The 15,366-nt window shown below is 35.3% G+C and overlaps 1 protein-coding gene across 1 annotated transcript in view; it reads right to left on the bottom strand.

Moving 5' to 3' along the window:
• The window catches only part of LOC131068665 (TATA box-binding protein-associated factor RNA polymerase I subunit B), a 91,401-nt gene that overhangs the window by 65,286 nt on the left and 10,749 nt on the right, over positions 1 to 15,366 (bottom strand). The window contains exon 3 of the mRNA XM_058003904.2: positions 4,308 to 4,438. Within this exon, the coding sequence (XP_057859887.2) occupies positions 4,308 to 4,438 (131 nt within the window). The remainder of the gene's footprint in view (positions 1 to 4,307; positions 4,439 to 15,366) is intronic.

The following is a 15,366-nucleotide window of genomic DNA, read 5'->3' as shown; positions in this document are numbered from 1 at the left end:
TAAACCCTAAAAAAATTTAACTCCTAAACACTTTTCATCCATATTGCTTGACTTAGGAGAATAAATCATTTTTTGAATAAAAAAGTAGTTTCCCTTTCCTAAGTTGTCCAACAATAATAATTAAATATTAAACTTTAGAAAATCACTTGCCACTGATCAGCACCAAATTGAATTATGAATTGAAGTGTTGAAAACTGTCAAACTGAACTGTGTTGGACAAAAGCAGTGAACTGCTAAAAATAGAACTGCCTGAAATGATACTTACTAAAAATAGTAAGTCATGAAAACAACTCCAAAAAGACTGTTCTTCAAACCCTATAGCTCAGCACGAAAAACCCAATAATCATGATAACTGACATAAACTTACTAAAAACAGTAAAATCTGCAAACTCCCCTAAATGGATTGCATGTCATACCACTGCGAAGCTTACAGAAAACCCGGTAGGAAACCTCGATACAATTGCCAAACTCCAACCAGAACATCCTTGAAAACTACGAGGAGTCCTCCTAGAAAATACGAAACCCTAATTTATGCTTCCAGTTAGCCTACGGGTCTCCGGGATAGGCTAATGGCTCACTGAACTACTACTCACTGAGAAGGGGACATTACAGTAATAGAAGGATTTTTCAAGAGAAAGTGGAGCCTTTAAATCAAGTTTATGGGAGGATTGAGCAAGCCATCTCAGAATTGGTGAGTGTTGCTGCATCTTATAGATTGATCCGAAAAAAATCAATTTTAGTAAGGAAGACAATTTAATTCAACTGAATTGGGCCTTGCATTAGATTTTGGCTTGTTAATGGGCTTGTTCGAGCTAATCAAGTTCCAATGGGAATTTCAGAGTTGGTGTGGAGCAAGCCTAAGGACGGATGGATAAAAGTCAATTTCGATGGAGCATCGAAAGGGAATTTGAGCCCTTTCGAGGCTAGTTTTGTGGAACGAGATTGGACTGGAAATATAACAACATTGGGGACAAAGAAGTTATCAAAAGGAACAAATAACGAAGCGGAGGCATAGGCAGCTCTTTTAGCAATAAAAATGGCCAAAAAATTAGATATAACCAGACTACACCTGGAAGGAGATTCAATGATAGTAATTGATGCACTAATTAAAGGTGAAGCCCTATCTTGGAGGCTAAATAAACATGTCAAAATGATAAAAATTATTTAAACTCCATTAATGATTTTAAAGTATCTCATGTAATGAGGGGTGGCAATACTATTGCCGATACATTATCCAAGCTAGCCGTGTCAATTATGACGAGCATTTGAACGAGATTTGGGAGGATTTTCGAAGTGTTAGTGTAGTTCTTTGAGGAGGACCGCAAGCCGCCAAAGGCAAGCCCCAATATGGAATGTAATGGACAATTAATGAGACAGGCTTGTGACTTTTTAAAGGGAATGAGGAGGTGGCTTCATTCTGCATAATGTGACACGGTTGTGACAGGTGAGCAAGCAAAAAGACGAGTGGTGAGGGTCTGAGCAAGATGGAAGTAAATTTTACCCTCATCACTCCAAAACAACAATTGTCTTTCCTGAGGATGGTGACAGAGAAGAGGATGCGGAGTCGGTTCAAATTTGACGATCTCATCTTCATGCAAATTATGTTTATACTGCTTGATAAAGAATTTGTTAATGTAGAGCATCGATATCGGAACAATATCGATATTGTTTCAATGGTGTTGGCAATGGTGTTGGCATGGACCTTGGAAAGAAGGACGAGGTTGAGTGGGTAATGTAGAAATGTGTCAGAGAAGAATGGTTGTATGGTGTGAGGTCTTTGTTGGCAATGGCGCAACCTAGGGTCAGGTTTATGGCAAATGGTGGCTATTGGATACACGTCAGGGAACTCTCTCTACCCATGCAACCTTTCATTCGTTGGAGTGCTTCTTCGAACATAGAGGAGCATAAAATGGAGGTGCACATTGGCTGGGAAACTCTAAAGGACTTTCTCCGGGAAAAAGAAAAGGAACAGACCGAGGATGTTGAGGTGATGCAGAAGGGCAAGAAACGGTTGAAGTTTGATCCGAGTGACCACCGGGTGAATGGCCCCAACAGGCAAACTGAATGAGATCGTGAATTCTTTCAATTTTGTTTGTCTTTAGTATATATGCATTTAGAGAATGCAAGGTGTGGTGGCTATGCTAAAAATATAGTGTAGAATGGGTATTACGGTTTACAATGTTAATGTATTTCAATTTATGTTTAGTTTCAAACTGTTAAATTCTAGGTCAAGTGGACGGGTAGTTGATAGTATGGACATTTTAAGGCTAGCATTTCTAAGTATGGGTGACCCTGTTTTGGTATACCAGATGTATGGCGCAATAAAATGATACTGGTACAATGGTAGCTAGGGTTTGATTTTGCAGTAAACTGTAGATGATGATGCAAACTTTACTATATTTTGATAAAAAATTATTACTATTACCAATCAAATGAAAAAGCTGGGGACCATGAAAGAGACCTGCATTGTCACATGACTATGGAACAGATTGAGCCAGAAGTACCCACACCATCATCATCTTTCAGACTTTCACCAACAAGGGGTCACAGGACCATGAAAGAAACCTGCATTGCCACATGGCTCTGGGAGAAAGCTTGAGCCAGAAGTACCCACACCATCATCATCTTTCACCAAAAAGGGGCCACAAGAGGATCTGCAAGTGCTCAATAGTCTAACGTCCAGAGCTAAGGGAGCCAAGGTAGGCAATCCTAGGAGAATTCTTGGCCTATTCAACAATCTTTGTATACAATTGTATTAAGGAAGCCTCTGGTTTGGATATCAAAGTAGCATCCACTGCACTGAATGGAAAGCTGCTCAACATTCTCCTAAAATGTCAAAACTTAAGATTCGCAAACCTATAATGTTTACAGTAATACTTTGTACATAAATAATGATAATTGATTTGCCATGTTTTGCCATTTATCCAATCCAAAGAGTATTGAAAGACATTAAATTAATAAGTTATGTGACTATTGTTATTGCTTCTATTAGTCACCAACAGCATGTATTAACCAAAAGCTAAAAAAATCTCAGAGCCAAAAATGTTAGTAATGAAAAGGAATTGTACTGCTGAATATCTTCAGCATCTTACAATGCATGGTGCTAATGCTGCCACTCTCAATGACTCATCATCCTTCATGCAGTCACCTTTTTTATTTGGAACGATCACACACTTGATAGCTGACAAAGGTCATTTTGAAAGTTTTGCACATAATCTTGATCATTTAAAAAACATACAAACTACCTTCTTGGCTGCTCACAGTTTAGTATGGATCCTTCATATCCACATACTTTTCTACAAAAATTAGGCTCAATCAGCATTAGATTTGAACATTTAAAGAACATACAAACTACCTTCTTGGCTGCTCATAGGTTAGTGTGGATCCTTCATATCCACATACTTTTCTACAAAAATTAGGGCCAACCATTGTTGTTGCATTGCTTGCCAGAGTGCTGAAGGATAACACTAGAAAAATCTTGATTTTGCACAATCAAATTGGCAATGCTCATCACAAAAACTACTACAGAAAAAAATTCAAATTTGAAAAGAATCACATGTCCAATCCACAACACAGGCACAGCTCCCATCTGACAATAAGCACAGGATGTCATATTAAACAAGGAAAAGAGCCATCCTAAGATGTGCTTGGAGCAGCGGAACCTCAAATTGCTACTGGGAAGGATACATGTCTGTAGATCTTTAGCTGAAAGAAAGAATTTGAAGCAAGAGAATTCTAAGGCCAAGTCATCACAATATCGGAAGGAACATAAATGAAACAACGCAAATCCTAGAGAATTATGACCCAAAAGGACATACTACACCACACCACAATTACCGAGGCAGATTAGAAAGATAAGAGGAAGTAGACAATCCAGATTAACTATACAAAACCAGGAACAGTTTGCCTGGCAGAAAAAACAGGTATAAATGGACAACAAACGTATTTTAGATATACACACTCCTGAAATTCTTAGCACATGCTACAATCTAAGTGACAAAGTACACATAAATGATAAACTGAGGAATACAAAAACACATTGCAATCCTGAAAAAAATATTGATGACTGGAATGAAGCTTCATTCATATAGAAAACAACACAAAAATGAATCAATTCAAAAATAGGTATAACTGTCTTGGTTCTTGAACCTTCCCATACACCTGAATGAAGTAAAATGTAATTTAAAATAGTTTAATTGTGCCTCAGACCAACTTGCCCTTTAACAGAAAGAAAAGATGGATTACTAAATTATTTAGGCTAAAAAATAGGAGATGTTGAATAGAACTGTTGAAGAAATTTTTCTCACCTCTTCTTCCAGTTTCTCATATAGTTGCCAGAAATGTCTAACAAGGAGCTCCTCATCATATGACATCTTTGCACCAGCAAAAATCACATCTTTGCAGTATTTCAAATATGTTGGCAAATCCTTTCCATAATCTGACATCAAAAATAAATTTTTAGTAATGTGTGTAATTCAAAAAAGTTTATGCTCTAGATTACAGACATCAAGACTAGTTCTTAATAATATGTTCACTCAAGAAGAATAAAATGGTACTCTACAATTAAGTGTCTGCAAAAAAGACGATTGGATACAGAAAGTGCCATTTAATGGCAAAATAAAAAACCTAATACCATTAAAACTACTGACACTGTTAGAGCATTATAAAGAAGCTATGTTAAGTGTTACAGTTGAAAAGAATAGCTTAAGAGTCACAAAATTTTCAAAAACTGTGACTAAGAAACTGATCTAAGAACCAGAAAAATATGGGATAGGCTAAATCAAATACCTTGAAGTCCATAATAAAAAGGCAAGGCAAAATTAAAAATAAGGATGATTAGCATGAAATAGCTTATAGGAATTTCTTAGCTTTGAGTGTTAACATTCCACACATCTGAAGCAATGAGGAAAGTAAAGACCACAAAGAATGTAATAAATAAAATGAAAGACAACCATAAGTATATAAAGAAGCCATGCATACAATATTAATATGGCAACAAACATGCACTACTAACTCCAATGAGCTATGCCCCAAAAATGCATGAAAAACTACAATCAAAATCTAATAACAAATAAAGTAAATAAAATGTGTAATACACAGGAACAAGCAATCATAGGACCCAGTTTGTTGCTTCTCAACCAGAAATTACTGCGTCCAAAGAACCTCTGATCCCTGCCTTGAACTTCTGGATCTCGATGCAGCATGGATACATCCTACAAAAGGCTTAATTAAGACCTAAGAGATGAGGAAAAGCTGATTCAGGCATATAATGTAGACCAGAATAAGGCAAACCAGCAATGGTCGAGAAATGATGAAGAACAGCAGGTAACAACAGTGGACAATACAGGGTAACGACTAGGTAAACGCAAAGGCCTTGGCAGTTGGATAATTTCAGGGTAGCAAAACCCTAGGAGCTTGCAGCTGACTAAGAAAATGCACCAAAATTATAAGTTCAGCCTCACTCCTATTCTACAAATTTGGGGATCAAAAGCAAACTGAAAGACCTAAGAATTGTTGTTAGGTAGATATATTTTCCCAGGTCTACCACCAGCATCAACAATTTTAATGTATGTGGTATAGGGGTGAGGAACCAGTAGTTGTACAAGGTTCAATTATTGTACACCCACTTGTGCTTCTAATATCCAGCCTTGCCACATATTTATACTTTATATTGTAAATAAATAGTCCACATGTAAATCAAAAAATAACCAAATGTTGGTCAAAATGGACCCATACTTGAACACATGAGAAGCAAAGAATGTTATATGAAAAAACATAAATATATTAATTCAAATTAACAAGTGAAACAAATATTTTTTTTGTTTCAAACAAAATATCATAACTATCCACTATAAGTGTCATTTATAAAATAAGATGCTCATTTAAACAAGTAAACATTAATACATTAATTAACAAGTGAGACAAATGAAGTTTTGTTTCAAATAAAATATCATAACTATTCACTTAAGTGTCATTTATAAAATAAGATACTCATTTAAACAAGTATTTTTATTTACTTTAATCATTTAAACAAGTATTGTTGTCATAGTGAAAAATATTATTCCTATGTGTACAACTATTGGGGTAGCAATGTATATGCATTGGAGTATTTCTTATTGATAATTTGTCCTATCACAAATATAAAAGGTGGGCACAATAAATACCCCGTGTTTTTCCATGAAATGTGAAAGACTGTCAAAAGGTTTAAGTGTTCAACTATTGGTCCATTTGTGTTTGATATAAATTGTATTTTATATAATAATGTGTTGCTTTGACAACAACAAATAGTTTCTTATGTTCAACTATTGATCCATTTGTGTTGGCTATAGAAGTTAAAGATAACGAAGATTTATGGTTACAAATAGATATTTGGTCTATTTAGGTTGCATATAAGTTATATTTTACATAAAAAACATGATATTCTACTAATAACAAATGATATTTTTTTGGTTCAACTATTAGGTATTTTTAGATTAAGTTTTGGTTGAATCTTTAAAAATTCATTTTTGGGATACTTCACACTAGACATGCTATTTTGACAAGTTGCATGATGAGTCATACCTACAAAACTTAGTTGTAGATAGATAAGTGTCCATTTCACATTTCAAAATAAAATCAGACATTTTACAATATTTATTATTCTATGTAACAACTACATGTTGAGGAAGTTATCCTGAACAACTACTGGTCCCTCTCTCCTAGGACCTTCAAAAAATAAAGTGCTTTTCAATAATAACATTCACATGAATTGTGCCACTTCAAAAGAAGCTTTCCTTTGGTGAGGATAATCACGAAATGCCCTTTCTATGTTGATCCCTAGGGTCCACATATACCCAATGATATTTGAATATAATGCCTTCTAAAAATCTTGCCTTACTGATAAGAACTACCTGTTGATGGTTAAGAATTCAAGAAAACAGTTTTGAATGAACGAAAGAAAGAAAGAAAGATTGTATATCCAACGTCCATGGTACTCACATTTAAATTATACAATTTTATCACATACTCAACAACTATAAAAAATGTCTGGAGCAAATGTAGTAGAAGATATAGCAAAATGCAAAATGTTTTGGAACGGGAATGTGAAGTTTGAGGACAATTATTCGTTCAAAGTTGATGGCTCCATCGAGGAGGTAAATGTGCTGAATGAAGTGAAACAGAAGGTGAAAGAGCAGGTCCGTGTGTGGCGCTCAATGGAAGCTGCCAAAGAGGTTGCCTGGTATCTGCAAGCCCGCTATTGGAAGGACAATGGAAACTTTGTCTCTTCTCTCTCTCTGTCAACTCTCACCAATACCATTGTTTTGAAGAGGCTCATAAGACAGGGAGGTCCCCCTGTTGTGAGACAAGCTGTGGTTAATGGCATCTGGAGCTACTAGAAGCTCTCCACTGTTTCCCACAGTTACTGTCAAGATCTTATTCAGGCTGTTGAGGGCATGGTTACTCCTGCTACCAGCCAGATTGATCAAGTGAGATGTGCTCTTAATCCTCACCATTTACAAACCACATTGACAAAATACGATCTTGCCTTTTCCTTAGATTTGAATGGAAATTCACTTAACAGTTAGCACATGCAGATATTTTGATAGAGTAAGATCTAAGCCTTTCCTCAGATTTCAATGCAAATATACAAGTACATACCTAGATTCTTAAGGGATAAACTCTTGGCATGTCCTTAGATTTGGATGCGTTATGTTTGCACATACATATGTTTTCATAATGTTGGTTGCCTTCCCTCCAGATTTAAATGCAATTACACTAGTACATACCGGTAGTTTCACAAGGTAAGCTCTTAGTCTTTGTTTAAAACTGAATGCAATTTAAGCACATACCAATTTTTTGACAGAGCAAGCTCTTGTCCTGTCCTTAAATTTCAGTTCACTATGTGAACATATTCTCATGTTTTTATAGGTTAAAGTTTTGGCGTTTTCTTCATATTTGAATGCAGTTGTATATACATATCCATATTCTTAAATAGATATGGATCTATACGAGCGTGCATCCATACTATTACATATGTCTTGGCCATTTTTTAAATTTAAATGTGCACTAGTGCAACCCATATTTATATAGATTAAACTCCTGACTCTTAGATTGTGTAATGCAATTAACTACCATGTGCCATTATAACTTGGGCCCTAGAGTGCCAATCTCAATGTTTTTGCACCAATGCCATTGGTCTGAAACTATCTAGCTTAAACTCAAAATATTTAGATTTTCATGTGTATTTAAATCTCTTGTTATTGGGTTTGTTCTGCATTGTATCTTAGATTAATCCAGTAAGTCGGAGAGTTTTTAGCTTCCAAATCCTCCACATACTTTCATAAAGGAGCACCTCTTCTTTCCTCAGATTTAAATGAATTATACTGGCAATATCCATATTTTGAAACAATAAGATCTTATCCTTTCCTTGGATTTGAGTGCCGCACACACCTTTATGCATACAAATCGCAAACGCATAGTTAGTTATCAATCCAATTGGTGTAAATTATGTCTCATTATTACACTTTACTTAAGTTGACTTAGGATAATGCATCTCATAGTAGTTTGCATATGAGACACTTAGGGAAGTGCGCATATAGGGATGATGCATGTAGGAGAAATTCCACCTTTTGTGGTCTTATCTTGTTATTACATTCCAACTTCGGTGGGTGATTCACCTCTTGTGGAATATTTTATTATTTCTCCTACCTACCCTCACCTACCCTTGTTTCTCATTGAACCACATGTCATGATTGTGTGCTCACATATCGATATGGCCTTGCCTTTATAAGCAAGCTCATCTTACATTGTATTAAATGATCCAGTTGATCTTATTTTGCATCTTGATTAGAATACAGTTTATTCTTATCAATATTTTGTCTCTCTCTATTCATTGTGCTCTGGATCTTGGCTATATTTGACAAGTTCTTAAAAGTCCCAATGTTTCTACACTCATAGAATCAACATTGAATGCAAATTCCATCAATTTAGATATTTAAGCTTTTCAAATATTTTCTAGCTAGATTTTTTTTCCTGTATTTTGGCTTGAATTGATCATCAAAAGCTTTTTTAGTTTAATAATTTTATAGGAGTAGATTCCTAGCCTTTCCTAAGTTTAAATTGCAATTATACTAGAATAGACCCAATATCAACCTAAGACATATATTCGTAGATAAATGCCAATCTCAAAAGTTTATGCACTCATTTCCTAAGCTCTAATTCCTACAAATGTTTGGAAATAGAGCTTCATATTAGAGGACCTATAACTGAGTATAAGGTGTTATTTTGAGTTTCATCTTAGACATTGGCACAATGAGTCCTTTTCTACTTAGCTACATTAGGCAATTAGTTTCTGATGCACGCTGAAAAGGATGCAAGAAACATAAGATTCAAACGTTAGTGTTGTTAGTGACACACACGAAACTATAATCCTAAGGATGCATATCAAGAGAGATATAAAACATATTATGGAAAGCACACAAAAATGAAGGAAAGACACAAAACCCTTCAAGATGCCCTCCAACATGCTCATAGTTGCTCCTCCCTTGTTCCTCTCCTCTCCAAGTTCCACATGAGTGTAGCCCTCAACTTTTTGCACTATTATGGATGTCTTATGGAGATTCAAGATTATGAGAATGTCTAATTATGCAAATGCCAACAAGCTAAATATGAGAAAATACCTAACTAATCTATGTTCATTTTAGCCAAAATAATAAAGAAAAGTGCTTCTAAATTCTCTCTCAAATTTACTATAAGTTTGATGCATACAAGATTTCTAGATTTTGGATCCTTTTGGAGAAGGAAATGAGCTCTATTTATAGGAAATATGGAGCAATAGATGGTTGAGATTGAGTAATCTCAACAGGGGTTAGGATTGATGATCCATGTGAGGGATTTCAACCCAATCCCAGGATGACAAATGTCAATATGAGATGATTTGAGAGCAGAGGGAAGAAGCATTAAATGCTTGAGATGACTTGAAGGTTACCTTAGGAGGTAAGGTTAGGCTTGAGTTGATGAATAAAGTCTTTATCTAATGAATAATGTCTTTATCCAATGGACAAACTCTTGTGCAAGAGTTAGTGGGGATAACCATGGTCAAAGCAATGAATGCTTGAAGAGACCCATGAGTTAAATGAGGGTTAAGTTAGAGGGAAAGTCTCTAACCACGGTGGTGAGTTGAGTTTAACCATTAATGGTTATGTAAGAGCCATAATTTGTTATGTAAGAACCATTAATCGTTTGGAAGACTTTAGGGGTTAGCTTGTTGGAGAATAAAAGCTTTTAATGCTTTTCAAAGGCTTTGAGGCTTTGAGAAGTGACTTCAAGTTGCTTAGGAATGTGACAATAATTAGAAAGGGTGATTAGGCTAATTAGGAATGGTTTAGAAGAATCTAGAATGGGTTTAGGATGCAAGTGGGTTTGGTGGGTGAGAGAAAATAGGATTTTAATTAAAATAAAATTACTTTATTTCAACAACCAAATAGGTGCAACTTGCATTTGTAGGAGAATGCAAGTGGGGGGGGGTAGTTTAGGGATTTAAATAAATATTTTATTATTTATTTAAATGAGAAAAGGGGGCTAAATTAAATAAATGTGTTTTATTCATTTAATCGATTTAAAATGTGACTTAACGAATTATTTTAAATAAATTGAATAATTTATTTAATTAATAGGAGAAGAGGATAAGGATAGAATTAATTAAATATTAATTTTATTAACTGTTGACTGATGGTTAATTAATCAAATAAATATTAAATATTCATTTAATTAAGTGGACAGATTTATGTGACTACAATTTCTATTGTTAGTTATGAAAATGGGAGAGAAGATATTTTGGATGTTGTCTATATTCATTGGAGAATGGTTTTTTAATAAATCTATGGAGACAATTTTTAGGAAATGGCTATCCAGACCCTAGAATGCACCCAACATCTATTATAATGTGTAAAGGATAATGATGCCTTGGTACATTCTAGGAGTTGTATAGCTGTTTCCCAATTTTTATGGATACTATGTTTTATGATGAAAGGTACACTTTCTAAACTAAACTGTTATTATAGAATATAATAGTTCACAAGAAAGATGGGTGGAATAGAATAATGCCCCCAAAAATCAATGCAAGAGACCACACACAAAACAAAAGTGATCATATCATTATGCAACTAAAGCAATTCTGGTAAAGGAGAAGGAAGGTCTTGCATAGGGAGGTTACACTAGCCATCCAGGATGTTTTTATCATTAGGAATAGGCTCCCAGCCTATGATGGGGTCCTCTACATCTTTTTCCTCTTCTTGATCAACGTGAGTTATTTGAACATGAGATGTAGCAAGACCAGCTTGGGGCACTTTACACTATTGTGCCAACTGAAAAAACCATGATCACATTAAGAGGTAGACAACTAGCGATGTGGCAAAGGAGACCAACCACATCTTCTATGATAAGGAAATCCATGAGATTCGTGAGAGCCATGCTTGGAATGAACAGTGTGGCTATGGCCATGATGGTATCCATATGGAGGAGAAGCATCCCTACTGGTAGGAGATGGTATCACATGAGCAATAGTACACATAGAATTGGCTCAATGCTCTACAAGAGTTTGTAAATCAGGTACTTCCAAAGCAACTTTGTTGGCTTAGACCTAAATTTGTAACATAACATTTAATGTGTATCAAGGCTTTAGTATACATGGAAAAGTGAGTATCCTCGATAGCTCCAAAAATTAAAGTAGCATTCTAATCTTTCCATATGCTTAATAGAATTTTTCACAGGCCAAATGAATCTCAAATAACATTTTGGCCAATTTCCTAGAAAAATAATATGCTAGGATAGAAGCTCAAGCCAAAAGGGTTTGATGCATCCAAGTCTACATAGCCTGGTCTATGGGAAAGATAAGAAAAGATGCTTAGGAGTTGTAAATCAGGTACTTCCAAAGCAACTTTGTTGGCTTAGACCTGAATTTGTAACATAACATTTAATGTGTATCATGGCTTTAGTATACATGGAAAAGTGAGTATCCTTGATAGCTCCAAAACTTAAAGTAGCATTCTAATCTTTCCATATGCTTAATAGAATTTTTCAGAGGCCAAATGAATCTCAAATAACATTTTGGCCAATTTCCTAGAAAAATAATATGCTAGGATAGAAGCTCAAGCCAAAAGGGTTTAATGCATCCAGGTCTACATAGCCTGGTCTATGGGAAAGATAAGAAAAGATGCTTAGGAGTTTTCATATATCCATAATAAAGATAGAGGGAGTTGGAAACACGTAGATGGATAAGCCAAGATCCAATGAGAAGACCCTAGTAAATGAGCCACTTTGGCTTGCAAAATGGCAAACCAAATTATTTGAAACATGTAGTACAATTTAGTGGAAGAGGAATGAAGATTACATTGTCATTAAGTTTTTGAACCATGGGCAAGTGAGGAGAAATCCATGAATATCCTTTAAAGATTTGTAATCCCGTAAAAGAGTGTCTGCATGCCACTTCCAATCCTTCCACAGGGCTCCAACGCATCTAATCCCAACCTTATGAAGCATTTTTTGAGGATATGACTCAACAACGGTTTGAAAGGAGCCATAATCCTGATTGCCAAATCTGTATTTAGCTACAAATTCTAGCCAAGACATCCAGCTCTTATTTGAAATATAAGAAATCCCTCAATTGATCTATGCTATAATAGGTAACCCAAACAGAGGAACTATCAATTAGCTAGCCCAAACTTATGTTTAATGTGCCATAGTAACTTCCAGGCAAGTATCATAAAGGTTCTGTTTGCTTATTTGGATTACTATTTGATTTCTTGCCATGTGGCTTGTTACTTATAAAACCCATGCTAGCATATAAATAAATATAACAGGTAACCCAAAAATAGGAATCATCAAATGCCTGGCCCAAACTTATGTCTAATGTGCCATAATAAGCTCTAGGCAATCAGTCCTCTCAAGCGCACCACAAATCCATATTCTAAAAACTACAAGAAGTCGATTGCATTCATGCATATCTTTTAGAAGGAAATTTCTGTAGCCTCTTAGTTTTAATGCAGTCTATTCTGTAGGGCCTGGATGAAGATCATATATATTCTATTAAATTCAACCATCTCAGAACGACATACTGGAGTTTTTTTGTCAGAATACCAAAAAAATGAAACTGAAGCATTACCCCTCTAAACAGTATCAATGTGAGATTGAGGATTTTCTTATAGAGAAAAATGCTAACAGAGGTGTCTTAATATAAAACAACTTGGGGTCTTGATGATATCTTCTAACAGCATCAGGGGACAATTACTTGGATCTTTTCTCAAAAATATTATCATTCGAGACTTGGGTGAACTAGGAAATTTTTACTCATGCAATATTTTTATGATTTGTTTGGTTGCAGTTTTTCTGCTGAGCACTTAATATAGGGATTTGTTTGGCAGTGTGCTTATCAGAAAAATATGTATAAAGTAACTCTCATGCTTGATTGAGGTACTTATATGTTCATTGCTATTTCAAAATGTCAAGATTCCAATGCTTACAGTCTTGTTGAACTGTTTGAAAGAGGACGCCTTTTGTTATAACCCACAATTGAATAGCATTTGATAGACAATTTTCTGATATGTTCGGGATATTGTTCATACTTTTCCTAACCACCCATGGCTGGATAATGAAGATGGGCATGCATCTCTGGGAAGAGTTCTTGTGGCATATTCCTTCTGTGATTCTCATGTTGGGTATTGTCAGGTGACACTAATTTATTTGTGCTTCTTTTTTAAAGCTATCATGGCCACATATTTGAGAACTGAGCAAAAGCTTGCTTAATATTACCATAAACTTAATCTGACATTGTGGCTCAATTAAATCCTTTTCCTGCTTTGGAAACAGGGGATGCATTTAGGATACTGGCTGTGCTTTTAGAGAATGTTTATTTAATGACTGCTATGCAGACAATTTATATGGATGCCATGTTGAACAAATGGTTTTCAAGGATTTGCTTGCAAAAATGTTCCCTAGACAAGGATGTGATAATTCTTTCTAGAAAGAAGATAGAGTCCTAGAACTGTAATCTATAATGTTGCGTTTAAAAGCTTGCAGTAAGATACAACATTGTTCTTCCACATTTGTGCCAGGCTTGCTAGAAATTTTGAGAGCTTAGACTTTGATGTGTCACTCGTAGCAACAGAATGGTTTCTCTGTCTGTTTGCAAAGAGCTTGCCTTCAGAGGTATCCCCGTTTTGTGCTGCTATTTGAAAAAAATTATGCAGACTACATAGAAGAGCTATATTTATTCTTCCTTATTCTGGATGCTTTCTATTTCTTACAACACTTTTGTATGTTGTCTTGAGGATTCTTCAATAGACTACAATGAGGATTTGGGATCTGCTTTTCAGTGAGGGAACCAATGTTCTATTCAGGGTTGCCTTGGCTATCTGCAAGGTTCGTGTTCATTCATTTCTTAGTATAGACATTAATGTTAACCTTAGACATAAATTGGTTAACTGTTGAAAAAATCAGTTATTGAGTTTTAAATGCATGGGAATTGGAAGGGTGTTTCTATTATAGCACTTGTAGGAAGCAAGTAATATAGTTCCAGTCTTTTATTACAAGATTCTGATTTTCAACAAAAAACAAATGAAAGGCTTTTATGTGGTAAGACTCAGGAATGCTTTCTACAATTAACATTGTATATAAATGAGGATTAGCTACTGGCTGTTCAACAACTTGGAGACGTGATCAATATTTTGCATCACAATGCACATCATGTTCCTGACCCAGATGCACTGTTGAAATGGCCAAAATGGAAATGGCTTAAACTTCTTAATGAATGTTTCTATCATCATCTCTTATTTACTAAATAAATTAGATTATGTTGTTTAAAACAAAGTTATTTGTTACAGGTGGTGTTTGAAAAGATTGGTTCCATTATTGTTTGTAACTAGGAAATAGGGTTCGGATTGCCTGAAGGCAACATCCAAACCCCTATTGGGCTGGGCTTCCCCTTTAAGGTTAACGTGTAGACTGGACCTAAAGAGGGTAGCATGCCCCTAAACAGGTCCAGCCCTATATTGATCACGCCACACTAAACCAATTTTGGGGCCAAACATATACATTCAATTAAGGCCAACTTAAGGTTAGATGCACATATAAATAAAGATCATTTGCCAAGTTCATACAATCAATTCATTCCATACAATCAGCGAAATTCTTCTGCTACTAAGTGTGCAAAATTAAGAAGTGAACTAGGCGAATTTATTCAAGGAAGTCAAAGTCATTTGGTGTTCCTAATTTCTATTAGAGAGTGCATTAAAGAGCAGACTTGGTGAAATTAGAAGTGCAGATCTGAGATGACAAAAGGAGCAGATCTGATAAGAGGATAAAGAGACCAGCTAAGTATTGTATTGGTAC

The sequence above is a fragment of the Cryptomeria japonica genome, chromosome 6 (genome assembly GCF_030272615.1).
Source record: "Cryptomeria japonica chromosome 6, Sugi_1.0, whole genome shotgun sequence".
Classification (NCBI taxonomy): Eukaryota; Viridiplantae; Streptophyta; class Pinopsida; order Cupressales; family Cupressaceae; genus Cryptomeria; species Cryptomeria japonica.
The sequence above is the reverse complement of the archived record's forward strand: the minus strand, read 5'-3'. Positions and strand labels throughout refer to the sequence as shown.